This window comes from Corylus avellana, chromosome 4, assembly GCF_965113065.1.
Source record: "Corylus avellana chromosome 4, dhCorAvel1.hap1.2, whole genome shotgun sequence".
Taxonomy (NCBI): domain Eukaryota; kingdom Viridiplantae; phylum Streptophyta; class Magnoliopsida; order Fagales; family Betulaceae; genus Corylus; species Corylus avellana.
In genome coordinates, this window is record NC_142493.1 from 24255155 (window position 1) to 24271664 (window position 16510).

General features: G+C 36.9%; 1 protein-coding gene, 1 long non-coding RNA gene and 1 pseudogene across 2 annotated transcripts; 2 read left to right on the forward strand and 1 right to left on the reverse strand.

The window, feature by feature from the left end:
* Nucleotides 1-1297, forward strand: part of LOC132176944 (protein SIEVE ELEMENT OCCLUSION B-like) — a 48037-nt pseudogene extending 46740 nt beyond the window's left edge.
* Nucleotides 1298-1590: 293 nt separating this feature from the next.
* On the reverse strand, nucleotides 1591-5276 carry LOC132179151 (protein SIEVE ELEMENT OCCLUSION B). Its single transcript, XM_059591801.2, has 7 exons — nucleotides 5019-5276; nucleotides 4819-4911; nucleotides 4235-4677; nucleotides 3483-3577; nucleotides 3230-3360; nucleotides 2520-2981; nucleotides 1591-2398 (listed from the first exon to the last, which is right to left on the reverse strand). Exons 1-7 carry the CDS (start codon nucleotides 5229-5231, stop codon nucleotides 1802-1804), a joined length of 2034 nt encoding a protein of 677 aa, XP_059447784.2. The 5' UTR covers nucleotides 5232-5276; the 3' UTR covers nucleotides 1591-1801.
* Nucleotides 5277-11612: 6336 nt separating this feature from the next.
* On the forward strand, nucleotides 11613-16507 carry LOC132176945 (uncharacterized). The gene is made up of 3 exons (XR_009439699.2): nucleotides 11613-13364; nucleotides 14681-14753; nucleotides 14948-16507. It is a non-coding gene; the product is annotated as an uncharacterized LOC132176945 (long non-coding RNA).
* Nucleotides 16508-16510: the final 3 nt, after the last annotated feature.

Below are 16510 nucleotides of genomic sequence, written 5' to 3' on the forward strand. Positions count from 1 at the left end.
GATCTCTTTTAGCACAGCCTCCGACGAACTCTTTAGGGTGAAAATTTGTGCATCTCTCTTCTATAATGATGTATATATATATATATATATATATATATATATATCAGTACATCAAAACCTAGACCTGGGCCCACTAAAAGCAAGTTTTTGGGCATAATAGGTACGGGTGTCCGGACAGATTAATGGGCTGTCCGGACAGGACCTTGCGGAGCAAAAATAGAGTTTCTAGAAAGCCTGTCCGGACAGCTTGTCCGAACATGGCTTGCAGTGGGGAGAAAACAGCATTCCTGAAATTCTGTCTAGCCTTGATCAACAGCTCCAATCGTTGAGCGTTTGTGGTCCGATTGAGTTGAAATTTTGCAGGGACGTTCATGACACATGAATCTACATTATGAACAGTGGAGATTGGATTTTGAGCATTCTATATTAGTGTTTGTGCTCATGAACAGTAGCCTCTGCATTTTGGAACGGAATTTAGCCAACACAAGAACTAACATAAAGAATTTTGCTTACATCAATTATGGGCAGCATTGAAAGGAAGCGATCGAAATAAGTCACCCTAAACCATCATCATCACTCAAGTTTTCCTTGTAAGAAAATTCTTTCCCTTGTTTTCTCGGCAACCAAACAGAGCTCGTGTGTTTTTTTTTTTTTTTTTTTTTTTTTTTTTTTTTTTTTTAAGAGGTTTGACATATTTTGTACAATCAGATAAAAGAGGATAAGTACATTTTCTTCTATGGAGGAAAGGACAATAAATGGATCCAAGAATTTGGAAAGAAACAAACTTGCGCTGGCAAATGATCCAGTGATGAAGGAAAAAAAGATTTCGATAGAGTTGTTTTGCATAGGAAAAGACAGCAAAGGAGACGATGATGTCACGATGCTAGGGCGATTTTGGAACAAAGTGGAAAGCCTTGTCTTCTCCAAAGAGACCGAACATGACAGTGAGACACAAGATATCCAGAAGTTGCTTTCCTTCAAGAATGAGAGTGGATGGGCTATACTAAGCAAAAGGTCTAAAGTGGTTGTCAGTGGTGCTGGAACTACAATTCTTAAGGTGTTCGATGAGTTTGAAAAATGGAAGGAGTACGTGCGTAAGATTGGCTTTGAAGCTTGTTTTAAGGAGCACCATGACAAGGTTCTTCAAGGGGATCGCCCATGTTGCCGTGTTGACATCCCAATTACTGCTGGAAAGATCCCAAAGCTTATGAAATGCCCTCATTGTCCCCGCGTCATGGGGACCTATGTTAGCTTCAAGTGTTGCCACATTGATGGTGCTATCAACGGGCTGCATTAGATGGCAACCACTCTCTATTCTCTACTAATTATATCTCGATCCACTAAATAATGAGTTTCGTGCTATGATAGAAGTTGTTGTGTAATACTACAATAAAGGGCATCCTGATTGCGTTTGAAGTTTGATGCTTTTGTCATGGATCGTATATATGTAATATATACTTTAATGTTCATGTTAGAATTCATGGAGGTCATCTTTGTTATGCTCAATTTAGTGCTAGATAATGGTTTCGGGTGTTTGATATATATTTGCATTCATTTTTCGTAGCTGATTTTTCATTCTTCGCAATAAAATTCACGTCTTAAGATATTTCTCTACTCCACTTTATTCCATAACTGCTTCTTAAATAAGCTCACAACCGAGACTTGTACTACAAGTTAACAAGGACTCTGACTTCGACTTCAACTTAAACTAGGAACTCGACATGCATCTTGATAGATGCTGTCCTTATTGAAACACTTGAGAAAGAAAGACTGAATTAAAAGAAAGAAGCCACATATATAATTAATGCACTCCGTTGGCAGAACCATCACTGTGGCAGCACTTGAAGCTTATATATGTCTCCATGATGCGGGAACAGTCGGGGCATTTCATGTTCTGAAGAATTCTTCCACTGGTGTTGGAAATTTCAATGCAGCAACAGATGTGGACAGTGCGAAGAAGCTTGTTATGGTGGTCTTTGAAAGTGAATTCAAAGCCCTTGTCGTGCACAAACCCCTTCCATTTGTCAACCTCCTGCACAACGTTGGACATAGTTGTCCCATGACCACTGAGCACCACATTAGATCCTTTTGTCAGCACAGCCCATCCGCTCTCATTCTTGTAGGAAAGCAGTTTCTGGATTTCAAGTGTCGTAGAGTCGATTTCGGTCTTCCTATGAGTCTTGGAAATGAACATGCTCTCAATGCCTGTCCAGAATCGACCTAGGATGTCCAGGTTGTCCTCTCCTTTGCTGCCCTTTCCAACGCACACCAACTCTATGGGAATCCTTGCTTCCTTTATCGCCGCATCATTGGCAAGTGCAGTCAGTCTTTTAGCAATTTGTTGGATCCACTCCTTGTCCTTGCCTCCGTAGAAAAAGATGTACTTTTCATCTTTGATCTGATCGAATAATTAACAAGTTATTTCTTGCAAAATGTGCATGCATGAATAATGAATGTGTGTGCGAGAGAGAGAGAGAGAGAGAGAGAGAGAGAGAAATAGATTTGTTAAATGAATTTACCCAGTTATCTATATTTGGGTGAACGTTGGTTGCTATGGAGACAAACCAATCCCTTCTAGTCGATAGATTTTCTTCCTGTAGGGTGGTGAAAGGGAAGGCCTTCATTCCCCATAATCTGATCATGTGGATTGCATTCTCATGTACCACCATTCCTTGCGGATTGACCACCACAACGGATGGATTAGTACCGTTGAAGTACCAATCCTCCTTGATGAATCTGATGCTTGCTTTTAGTGAAAAGTATTGCACCGCGTACCATGGGAAGTTAGACACCCAGTACTTAAACTTCTTTTGCAGCTCATCAGTCCATTGGTCCACAATTGGAATCCATACAATCTTATACTCATCACCCTTACTTATGGAATCATAAATTGACCTGAGACTTGAAATGTCATAATTGGATATGTCTAGCCCCGAAATGAACAATAACACATTCTTCCCCTTCACCACATCAATGTTAACCTGTTTGTGGCACACCATTAATTAATGGATACCAAGAAACTTGTGTTAGGAACGATGATTTCAAACATGAAGAGTAAGACAATTCTTCACACATTGTTCAGCCAAGGGTACCGATCGATAGATACGTACGTAGTAACAACATCCAGTAGTGCAAGTGGTAAGATTCCTAGCCATGACCGGACCAAAATATTGACAAACACTTCATACACAAGATAAAAATTAATATATATATATAAGATCGAGCATACCGGTATTTTGGTAGAACCATCAAACAGGGGCTGCGGGTTGTCCTTGGAATAAATCAGTGCTTTAATTACCTCCATGATCTCCGTACGGGTTCGAAATATTTTTTTGAGCTCCCAATAAGCCTTTCCCTCCTCTGTGCATTAAACCAACCATTAACATCTCTAATCATGATTAGAGTGGTCCATGAAAAAATCATCTAATTAATTAGGAAATTAAGTTGCATCCTTGCAAATGAAAAGAGCCAAGAAAGCTGACCTATTTGTTGCCTACAAAGTGTTATCTGCCTCCTGAGTTTCGTGAGGATGACGTTGATCTTCTGAGAGAACTGGGAAAGTTCCTGCTTCTTGTCTCTGTAAATCGGGCCAAGCCAAAGTAGTGGCCAACCACGGTCAAATTTAACTACTCTAGTGAGATGGTAAATGAGTTCTTTCATTATTTTTATACCCCATTAACAATAAAAATAATGAAAGAACTCATCCCATATATCCCTTGCCCCACACACACACACACACACACACACAAAAGGCAAAAAAAAAAAAAATCAAAAACTTCACTTTAAACTCTTGAACTACGGCGCGTTTTGAGAAGAATTTTCTTTCTTTATCATCAATCGAATCATACGTACCCCTAAATTTCAAAAACTTTCAATTTAGCCAACTGAACTTTTAGTTTCAATCAATTTACCAAATCCGTTAGATTTTAAACGCTAAAAGTGAAAAAAAAAATAACGTTTATACCCCTAACTTTTCTATAAAATTTTAAATTTATAGAAAAGTTTTAAATTTAAAAAAAAAAAAAAAAAAAATTGATGGGTAATTTAGTCTTTTTAGGCATTTTCGTTAGAAATTAACGGCTAAAACTAATGGAATAGGGGTAAATTGATTGAAATTGAAAGTTTAAAGGTGTAAATTAAGAATTTTTTAATTTTTGAGAAGATCTTCTCAAAACGTGCGGTAATTCAAGAGTTTAAAGTAAAGTTTTCCAAAAAAAAAAAAAAAAAAACTTACTCGTCGCTTGTGAGGCAACAAAGCTGAGTGGTGCTGGCAACAACAGTGGCAATTGCCCAGAAAACATCGACTGGGATATGGGCCATGCATGTTGACAATGCAGGGACATCTGTTGCATAATTGGGGAGCTTCTCCAGTTCAACGATGCATTCAATCACTTCCAGTGTAGATCTGATGAGAGTGTTGAGTTCAATGAGTGACTGCCTGTGTTTCTGCAGGGTTGGGCGCTTCAAGAGCACAGACACCCGCCTCAGGGTTCCCATAGATTTGGCCAGCTGGTCAGTCGATTGGCTCTGGGCAAGCAGCCAGAAATCACCATAGTCCAAAGCAAAAGCAGCAAGAGTCAACACTGCTTTTGTATTCCATGAGTAGTGTGATAACTTGTTGAGGATTGAGAGTGTTGTTTCGTATGCAGTTTCCTCTCCCGGAGCCTGGCATTGCATCTGAAATCACATGTTTTTTTTTTAACATTATTAAAATGTCAATGCCATTAATTAAATAGAAACCAAAAGTTGCCTTTTGGGGAAAGTTAAAAGTTAAAAAAAAAAAAAAAAAAAAAAATCGTGCTTATTATCATTAATTACCTCACAGGAAATGTTTTTCAGGGTGCACAAGGGTGGACTAAAAGTTGGTTTGGGGGTCTTCTCCTCCAAGTGTTCCACGTTTCCTTGGGTTCCCTGCAGTGATATATATTAACGAGTAATTAATCAAATTCTGCTTTCATTTTTGGGACCAAAAATATAATTATCTTCAAAAGAAGAAGAAATGGGGTTAGCTAGCATACCAGCACAACATTGTCAGCGACCTGGGTGGCACGCTTAAGGATGTTCTCGACGACAATGAAAAGAGATTCAACATCAAACTTTTCAACATCGTGGACATGGGTGGCATAAATTTGATTCATGATCTCGTCGTCGGTGAAGGCGAACAAGCTCAGGTCACCCTTCTTGGGTTGCTGTAAAGAATTACCTGAAACAGAAACGTCGTAGCTGGCCATGTTGTGTTACACACAGAAAGATGTATATAATATATATAGGTTGAAAACTAGCTCCTTGGGTTTACTTTGCTGGCCTCGTCCCACTTCTTATATAGGCATGCATAAGAGGAATTAAAAAAAAAAAAAAATTAGTATCTCGGTTATTTCAAATTCACATGACCCACATAATACAAAGCTCATGACGTTATTCACATACTACGTCACAACAATCAACAATTGCAGACGTGAGCATGGCGTTTCTAGATTTGTCCCTTTCACATGCTTATACGAGGTCGTGAAATTTGTGAAGAATTCGTTCAGCCTCATTCACGAGGATGTAAATATTAATTTGTGTTGAAATTAGTTGCACTCTCCAACCAACAACGTACTAAGGGTTGTTGTGATTTAATTTCCTTTTAATTTGTTAATTTTTTTCTGGGAAATGGTTGTTGGGGTTCAGCCTCATTTTTATGAGGATGCAAATATATATATATATATATCTCTGTGTGTGTGTGTTTAAATTAGTAACAGTACCTCCAACCAACAACGTCGTTGTTGTGATTAATTAATTCGTTCAGCCTCATTTATGAGGATACAAATATAGGTCTTGAAATTAGTAACAGTCTCCAAGACTCCAACCAGAAACTAATTAAGGGTTGTTGTGATTAGTAATGAGTAGATAAAAAAATAAAATATTACACGTAATATTACTTTTATAGGTTTCTAAATTTGGTGGAAAAATAAAATAGTTGACACATAATAATGTCCTGTTAAATATAATGCAAATATATGCTCATGGTTGCTTGATTTAAGTGACACGACACAGGAATTAACCCCCTTTGCTCAGAAAATCAACCACAGCCTCAACTCTCTAAAGATGCATATAAGTCTTTGCCATCAACAAAAAGGTTAGCCACCCTTTTGGGGAGTTAGGTCCATAATTTTGGGTAAGGGCAGATTCCACTTGTGCATGTTTAGAGAATGTCATTTTAGGAAGAAATTGGAATCTCCACATGGATTTGCTGGTTTGAAGTTTACTGCATTCTGGTTTATGCAGATGTAGTTCCTGTAGTTTTTATTTGTTGAGTTGTTTATATTATTTAGTTTTGTTGAGAATAATATTGTATATTGAATCACACTGTATAATGTACAGAAGGAGCCTATATATATAGGCTAATAATACAGACCTAGTAAAATAAGGAAAGATAAATTAAACATAGTAGACCTAGAATACCAAAGAAAGTAAATAACCTTAACATAATATTATTAACAGCCCCCCACAAGCTCAAGATGGAGTGCGAGAGACCAACTTGAGGTTCGAGACAAGATTGCCCGGGAGGATGTGACTTTGTAAAAAAAAAAAAATTTTTAAAAAAAAAAGAAAAAAAAAAAGCCTATTATCTCTGTTATTTCAAATTCACCCACATGATACAAAGCTCATGACGTTATTCACATACTATGTCACAACAATCAACAATTGCAGACGTGAGCATGGCGTTTCTAGATTTGTCTCTGTCACATGCTTATACGAGGTCGTGAAATTTGTGTACCCTGATTATGGATAAAATTGACAGAAATCTACATTAGTAGTGAGAAATAAACCCTAAACTAAATAAGAAGCACTACAAAAAAAAGGGGGTTTTCTGACGTGTGCTACAGTGTAAATTTTTTGCCACCTCAGCAATTTTCTGTCGTGTTATATATAAAACGTCAGAAAAAATTTTTCCTGACGTGTGAATAGTAACACGTCAGAATTTTCTGACGTGTCTGTTCAGACACGTCAGAAAAATTCTGACGTTTTAGATGTTGGAGCGTCAGAAAAATATTACAAATTTAAAAAATTTAAAAATAATATAATTTCTGACGTTGCAAAATTTACCACGTCAGAAAATTTCTGACGTGGTGGTCTGCCACGTCAGAAATTTTCTGACGTGGCAAATTTTGCAACGTCAGAATGCTATATATATGTATATATATATATATATATATATATATAATCAGATATGTATATTTATAAATATAAACTAATATATATATATATATATATATAATCAGATATGTATATTTATAAATATAATCTTATATATATATATATATATATATATATATATATATATAATCAGATATGTATATTTATAAATATAATCTTATATATATATATATATATATATATATATATATAATCAGATATATATGTATATTTATAAATATAAACTAATATATATATATATATTAGTTTTCTGACGTGCCACGTGTCACACGTCAGAAAATTTCTGACGTGTGACACGTGGCACGTCAGAAAACTACTTTAAAAAAAAAACTAATATATATATGGGAAAAATTTCTGACGTGTGAATTTGGGGCGTCAGAAAATTTCTGACGCGCCAAACTTGGCGCGTCAGAAATTTTCTGACGTGCTAAATATTGCACGTCAGGAAAAGGAAAAATTTCTAAAAAGACCGAAATTTTGAAATTTTTCCCCCTCCTTATTTTCCCTCCACTTTTTTTCTCTTTTTATTCTTTCCTCCTCACTTATTTTTCCCACAGTCTGTCTGTCTCCTCTAGATCTCCCTTCTCTCCACGGCAGATGCAAGAAATTGGGCAGAAGAAGGAGAACCAAAAAAAGGAGAAGAGAAGAAGAAAAAGAAAGGGAAAAAAGAAGAAGAAAAGAAAGTGCAGAAGAAAAAGAAAGGGAGATCGAAGAGAAGAAGAAGAGAAGAAAAAGAAAAAAAAAAGAGTAGAGAAGAAGAAGAAGATCGATGATCGAAGAAGAAGCTCAAGGAAGATTGGTGCAGAGATCGCACATCTCTGCACCATGGGGTGCAGAGATGGTGATCCATCTCTGCACACCATAAACACATGTATGTGTTTATGGTGTGCATTACCTGCACGGCAGGAATTCTCAAAAAAATAATAATAATTTAAATTAATAAATTTTTAATTCAAAAACAAAATTTCAAAAAAAAAAAATTAAAAAAAAAATTAATTTTTTAATTTTCTGACGTGTCAGAATTACCACGTCAGAAAATTTTCTGACGTGGTAATTCTCACACGTCAGAAAATTTTCTGACGTGTCAGAAATGCCACGTCAGAAAATTTTCTGACGTGTGAGTGTATAACACGTCAGAATTTTCTGACGTGTTGCCTACTCACACGTCAGGAAATTTTTTTTCCTGACACCTACGTTTCTGACACTCGACACGCGTCAGAAACGACCCGTCAGAAAAATTTTCTGACGTGTCGGACACTAGAACACGTCAGAAAACTCCTGTCAGTAAAAAATGGTTTTTTTGTAGTGAAGGGAAAATAAACCTACGAAGAAAATAAAATAAAGAACATATAAAATATTATAACAACGGAAATGATATATTCTAAACATTCAAAGATATTCTAACAATGCCTACCCTTGCTGCCTTGCATAATTAGCACGCTAAAAGTTCTTCACATTACAATGAATTTGCTTATTATACTATGAAACGGCAACAATTTTCGTCTTTCAACTTGCCTGAACTACCAGCAAACCGGGCAGGCCTCAAAAGACTAAGCAAATTGTGGAAGAGTAGTTCAAACTGAACCCCCTATGAAAACAAACTATTATTCTGTTGATGTGTCACCAACTTCCATAGCACAGGAAATATAAGATCACAAATTTGACATTTTATTCGTCATTTGTTCATGTTGGGTTTTGAATTGTCAAATTCAATGACAAAATACATTCATCCGCAATCCTGTCTACAAAGGTGTTGTGTCCAGAGAAGTCCTAGACGATGTAGTTAAGCCTAACCAATCAAAATAGAAGACCTATATGATGCGGTTAAATTTAATCAAATCAAAGAAATGAGCAAATCAAAATTCTTTAATTAGAGTTAAAATCAGAATTGATTAAATTCTGTATCCTGCACATATCTCAGTATTTGGACCATAACTTTCGGCTCAATAATCAGATTGAGGTGAAACCAGCAGCATTGAAAATATAACTCAAACTTCTACAAATATCTGTGAAATAAGATTTTTATAATTCGGATGTTTCCTATGCCAAAATCGTCTTGTAAGATAAGGATGAAAATATGGACGAATCCTATTCTAACTGGAACTAGTTTTTCTTCCCATTTCAACTACTACTAGGTTTTCTTGTAGTCCATATATAGAGAGAGCTATTACGCACGAAATTTTAAGGAAATCCACATAAGAATTTCATGTGCTAAGAGAGCGTTTAATATATTGAGCATTACGTTTAGTCTCTCTTTCAGAGTTAAAGGTTGTGCCTCCATCACAGATCATAAATAACCAAAGTCTACCGGAGTTTCGATAAATTAGATCAAGTAGAAGAATTGTTCCAGATGTTTTGGAAATGGCTACTGAGGTAGAAGTCAAGTGGGTCGTTTGTTTTATGCAAGGAAGGGTCAACTTTAAAGGTTTTGTAAGTGTGAATTTCTTGTAATCCTTATTCTTTTATAGTTGATTGATTTCCTGGGTTTAGCCGCTCCGGAGAGGTTTTACTTTTAGAGAGTTCTCTAAAAGATTTCATCTTCGTCATTAAAACATTTGTATCAAATTGATTTACTGTTTTACATATTTTGGTGAATGATTAGTTGTATGATTGTTTAATTCCACGTACTATTTGCATACACCTATTATAAACCCCCTTCTAGGTGTCGTTTGGAGTTGTATATATTTTTCAATTGGTATCAGAGTGGGTTCACTCTGTTTGGATCAAATTCCTGAGTGACATCCTTGACTCCTTTGCTATGAATACTCCTTAGTCCCTTACCATGGATTTTGATGAGGATGACCTTCAGATGGCCTATAACAAACACTTTAAAAATTTGTTAAATTGAAGAAAAGCTATAAAATTTCCCTTAAAAAGCTTAATGATGGTGTGCATGAGAAAGAGTCTTTGGTTATTAAATTGTCTAAATCACATGCCTTAATTGAATTTTTGAAATCTGAAAGTACTATGCTTATTGATAGCTTGGGTGCCTCTACTTCACATGCTTCTAATTTTTAAAGAAAAACTTTGTTTGTTAAGCCTGTGAAAGTTGAAGAAGTCATAGCCAATATAGCTTGCTTGGAGATGGACAAAACTTATTGCATGAATAACTGTGTGAAGCCTGAATTCAAGGCTCCTTCAAAGGAGCAAACTCATGCCAAGTTTGTTCCTACATGCCACCATTGTGAGATTATTGGTCACATTAGACCAAATTGTTCTCGGTTGAAATCCCAAAGACCTTGGAATAAGAAGGCTGCTCCTAAAAAAGAAAAAGGCGATATAGAGTCATGTTTGTTTAGATCTAAGTATATGTATATTCCTCCTCATAAGGGACAAGCTAAGCTTCTCCGAAATTTGTCCCTACCTGCCATCATTGTGGTAAAGTTGGTCATATTCGACTTAACTGTTTTAAGTTGAAACCCCGTGAGCATAAGAGTGAGAATGAGGAGCTATGCACAATGATGAGGGAAGTGCTATCTAGGTTAGATGAGTTTGACAAGAATCACAAATCTCTATGTGGTATAAAAAATAATTTATAAATTTTTGTAATTAGCTTAAATTATAAATTATTCCTTGCGGCATAAAAAAGAAATTATAGGTGCTCAAGGTATGCTAAAATAATAGTTTATTTCATGAAATCTGAAAAATGTATAATGACTCAAAATACTTGTTTATCACAGTTTATGCGGAATTAATACTATGAAGTAATAAACAATTTAAGTACCAAAATATGTAAAGCAACAAAGTAGGCAGACACACATATTTTTGTGACGAAGAGGAAACATTTTAGAAACTGTTATAAAAGTAAAACCTCTTCGAGGCAGTCAAACCCTGAAATTCACTATAAGAAAATTATCCAGAGATTACAGTGTAATACCCTGAAATTATTTCCCTATTTTGGAGGAAATAATTATTTAAGGATAATTCGGCATTTGTTATTATGAGTTTTAATTGGTGATTTTATAAGATTCGGAATTGCTAATGAGGAGATAATTATAGATTTTGATTTTCTATAATATTAAAGGGTTTAAATTGAGGTTTTAGATTTATTTGATTAAACCACAAAAAGGAAAAAGACCAGATTTTATTGTGGATAATAAGTCTTTTGTGGTTTAATGGACTTAGAAGGGTGATTTGGTACACTTAGAAGTAGGTAGAGGGAACATTTGGGAATTAGGTTTAAGGGAAGAAGACAAAGGCACAAGAAAGAAGGAGAAGTCACGTGCATGTTGGGAGCAAGGAAGAAAAGACAAAAGAAAAGGAAAAAGGAAGGGCAATTTTGTAAAGCATGAGATTAGGTTAGGGGCATTGAGGGAAGGAAATTTCAGAAAGGAAAGAGGCTGGGCCTTTCACGTGCAGCAGGCTGCCACACCTTCACAGGCTTCACTCCTCTTTCTTCCCTTCTTCTTTCTTTCTCACGGCCTCACCCTCTTTCTCACGCTCATCTCTCTCTCTCAAGGTCTGGTTTGGGCAGAGGGAAGCTCACACCTTCACGTGGAAGGTGCGAGCTTGGACGTGTGTGAGAGATAGAGAGAGATATGCAAAACAAAGAAAAGGAAAAAAAGAGAAGGGCTTTGTGAGGCATTTCACGTGTAAGAAACAAATGGAGAAAAGAGTCAAAAGACAAAGAAAGAGAGGCATGCGAGTGGGAGAGAGGAACCGAGAGGGAGAACCGTGGGTCTGGGAGAGAGAGAGAGAGAGAGAGAGAGAGAGAGAGAGAGAGAGAATTATAGGAGTATCAATGTTTAGGCGTTTTAATGATTTTATAGGATTGATTTTAGGGCATTCTATCTAGATAATTTATGTTGAGATTCTATTTGGGTATTTTTCTAAAGGCTGATTTGGGGTGGATTTTAGACGGAGATTTGTATGGGTTTGATGTATGATTTCTCCTTATTTTGGCTAGAGATAACCGGATGGGTTGTTTGGGTTTGATTTTGGGTGATTATGGTTGATGAAGCTAGGAATCGGTTTGGGTCCTTTCATAGATGATTGTTGGTACTAGCTTGTAGGTTGAGGATTTCTTTAAGGCTTGGTGATTTTCGGTGGTTATGGACGATTATAGGGATTTATTCGATGGAGTGTTTTTAGCCTTGGTTGGGATTAATGTCATTAGTTCATTTGTGTTGATTTTACTTAGGTTCTTGATTCGATTAGTTGGGTTCCATTACGGTCTTATAAGAGGGTCACTATAGCGATGATAATGGAGTTTTGGGGTTTGGACTCTAAGAATGGCTTCAAGTTAGAATTATTCTAACTAGGTTATTATGTGACACTAATGTAGGGTTTTTATGTAAAGACTCCAAGAGGGTTTTCAAGGAATCGACCACATTATAGAACGCTACACATCGGTGTGTCGAAGGAGAATTTGAGGATCAAGGTAAGTGAGTTATCTTGTGTTAGTGTTTTCATGAATAATGACCCGGTGCATTTTATACTCAATGCTTTCAAAGACAGACCCAGGTTATCTCTTGAACTAAATAAAATACAATTTTATGCATGAAAAGTGTGACATGAGCTATTTTTATAACTGTTGTCTCGAAAATATACATGAACTGTTTATTGGGCTACTTGATAATGTTATATGTGATGTGATGCGATGCTATTTATGATGCAATAAATGCGGTGACACCAGTACAATGTGTGTGTGTGTGTTATGTGTATATGTTCGAAGGCAGTGCAACACATCATTTGTTAGGTGTGGCTTCAGAAGCCATTAACCCTAAGTAAAGGGGGTTAGGCTAATATGGTTCCATGGAGAGGGGATGAACAGACCAGTCATTGCCGAAAGGTGATGTGCAGGACAAGCACAACCTTACTATGGGGGTTAAACAGAGCGAGCTATGTTATGAAAATTTGGTCTTACTTTGTAGATGTTTAAGTAGTTGCAAGCAAAGTAAGGGCGTGGTTAATGTTATTTAAAGCTATAAAATTGTGAAGGCATCCCAATAAATATTTTGAGAATAATGATATTCATGTTTAACCTTTTTATCTGGATATAAACTGTTCACTATCACACATTAGCATGAGATTAACTGCTTATTAATTCTTCGGACTTCCCCCTTACTTTATTACACCAAGGGAGCATGACGGCGGTTTATAGAGGAGCTAGCTAGGGCTGAATAGATTGGACCTGGAGGCAGATGCAGCCGTCCAACGTAAAGGTATTGATCGGGTTATGACTTGAAGACCCACTGTAAAACTACGAAGGTTATTTGTGGTATCTAGCATTTTTATTTACTACAGTTCCTACCATGTACTTTGCACTATGTGTTTTGCGTACGTACTGCTGTCCATTTTTGTTTTGTAAAAGAAAATATCAACTCTGTCTTTCTCTGCATCATGTTTATTAGTTTTGGTAGAAGTTCCATAGTGGTGGATAAGGGATATTTTGGTATTTATGAAATACTAGTATGTTATTGTTAATTATGTTACACTTCAGATGCTCTAATCCAAGTTATAGACCTTATTCGGAGAATAGGGTGTTTTCAGTGGAAGGAAACTCAGTACAGTCCAAATGAAGCTTTTATTAAGCAAATGAAAGATTGAATTCATATGAATATTTCTCTGCAACAGTTGAAGTATAAATATTTAGTAGTCTGCCATTGAATTATCTCATGTGGGTTACCCATTAACATCATTTTATACGACCTTGACTAAAGTAAACTTTCCAAACAGAATTTGATTAAAAAAAAAATTTATTGTCTAGGTGATTGAAGAGGTCGAGAGTCGATTACTTTCTAACCGCACCTAATTAAAAGAAATATAATAGACAACAGGGTTGATCAGCCGAATGCTGTCTAGTGGATGATCAAAAATATTTTGTCTATATTTGTAAAAATGTGTATGTGTCAAAGAACAGATAATGGGCTCAAACTATACTGTATTGTTAACTAGGAAACTGAATATGTGATCTACACTTTTTAGTTACAAGATAATTCTGCTGATATGAATATCATGCTTCCTAGGAAGAGATATTTATACACCTGCAACCCTTCCAATAGGTTCTTTATTTTATTTTATTTATTTATTTATTTATTTTTTATCAAATATGAACCAATAAGGTAGCTAACTCATTAGCCTGTTTTATTAAGGCTGTCAATCTCAGGTTGAATGAATCACCTAAGCAGTTTCCATATTTTCAGCTTGTAGACATAGGTCATGAGTAGGATCTATTAATGTTTTGTTGTGTACGTACTCTGGAGAATATAGTGGAATCATCATTTACTGTAAATGAATCACCTAAGCAACATGCTTGAATGTCTCAAGTTGATCATATTAATACTCATTATTGTCTTCATTAAAGTTCCTCCAACCATTACGAGTTAGCTGTATGTGAGACTCTGATGCATTTGAGTCTGTCCAATTAATGTGGTTGCTTCTGGGTGATGCAGTACATATGCTTTCTTTGTTTGTCTTTGTTGTCCTTATTGAGCAAATACTCCCAACTTTCAATGATTTGTTCTTCAAATTGTCACAGGGATGGTAGCTTACCTGTTTCATTTATCAAAAAGTATCTTGTGAAAAAGCTGGATCTTGCTAGCGGGGCTGAGGTAACTTTTCCCCTTTGTCAAAAAAAAAAAAAAAAATTTATGTATGGCATATCTTTTCCTGTACTCAGGTTGTATTATCTTCTCAAAAAGCTGTTTCTCTATACCGTCACCATACAAAATATAGATGGAATTGTAAATGAGAAACTATTGGGAATTTGTTGCTAAATTTAAGTGCTGTTAAAAAATCCTTACAGGTGGAGATCTTGTTGTGGGGTCAGCCATTGACTTCTACACAGCAACTTCACGACTTGGTAGACATGTGGTTGCAGACAAAACCAACATCAGAAAGTATACAGACATCTGTGGGTGGCTCAGCCAAGGATTTTGTGATGGTTTTGTCATATGGTCTGTTAGAATGCTTTGATAGATGTGTTGACATGGCAGGGTTGATGACGTGGCACTAGGGTTGACATGGCACACTGAGAGGTTGACACATGGCTGCCGGAAGAGAGAGAAATCGTCTGGCACATGTGTTACACGCGCCTCTACTGGCGGCCACAAATTGGCGCGTGACCCCCACACGCAGGAGATTCTACCGGCGTGTGGAGGCGCGTCCGATGTGCTATGGTGGCGTTCTTGGTGGCAATGTGACTGTAGGCGCCGGATCTATGGAGCGGTGCAGAAACCGGGCTGATCCACCTAACCTAGCGCCACGTGAAGGCACTGCAGCGGCGCGTGGACTGAGAGCAACACCTTATGGCGGCGCGTGGGGGCGCGTCAAAGTTTCTTTGGCAGAGATCTCGATAGATCTAGACTCTTCTGGCCCTGATCTGTCGATTGGCGGTACTTTTGATGTGATCGGAGCTTTGTAGAGGCCCATAAAGGATCGAACAGATTCTTAGGTGAGTCTTGTCGGCGCGTGAACTGCTCTTGGGACGCGCGTAGAGGCGCGTTTACTGACGGACAGAACCTTCTAGTGGCACGTGTGAGCGCAGAAGCTTGGACGCTTCAGATCTCTTTGGATCTGTACTTGGTGGTGTCTGAAGTGTCATCGGCGGCATACTCGTTTAGCTCCTGCAAGGGCAGTTGAGGCGCAAGCAGAAACTGGCGAAGGCGCATGGTGGTGAGTCGGAGGGCTGATGCAAATCCGGATCTATAGGCTGATGGCGGCGCTTGATGTAGGGCAATGAGACTAAAATTTGACCAAAGGAAAACGCTAGAAAAGACGTTTATTGAAGGCCACAGAAAAGTAGCTCTGATACCATGTTAGAATGCTTTGATAGCATGTTGGAATAATTGAGAGATATAGAAGAGCGGAAGAATAATAGGAAGTGCGGAAGCACACAATGGACTACATTGTATTGATATGAATATATGATAATGAATACATAGACTTCTATTTATAAAGAAGCAAGTAACCTAATAGACTAAGGAAAGGTAAACCTAGTAGACTAATAATACTTAATGAAGTAAATAATAAGTAAATAACCCTAACATAATATTCTTAACATCGTCAAAGCACTTAGCCCCCATGAACATGTTTCAATGATGCTTAGTCACCTTTATCTCCACAGTGATCTCAGCCAAGGCAATCCAAGGCAATTTTAATCTTCCCAGCATGCGTTTGCCTGGAAAGTCTTCAATTCCCCTATATTCATGGCGTGTGGCGTAGACATGGGTTACATCTTTATTGGATGACTTTTTATTAATAGCACAGTGATAAATGCCTATTTATAGGCCGGCCATATGAATGAATAATACAAGGAATGTAACTCACCTGATAGGATATCTCTAAGATTTTAACGTGCCTTTCAAAT

Excerpts from the sequence above, each read along its gene's own strand:
- LOC132179151 (XM_059591801.2), bottom strand. The coding sequence starts at position 5,231 with ATGGCCAGCTACGACGTTTCTGTTTCAGGTAATTCTTTACAGCAACCC. Across the intron at positions 4,912-5,018 it reads TCGCTGACAATGTTGTGCTG|GGAACCCAAGGAAACGTGGA; the intron begins GTATGCTAGCTA and ends ATATCACTGCAG. Across the intron at positions 4,678-4,818 it reads TGAAAAACATTTCCTGTGAG|ATGCAATGCCAGGCTCCGGG; the intron begins GTAATTAATGAT and ends ATGTGATTTCAG.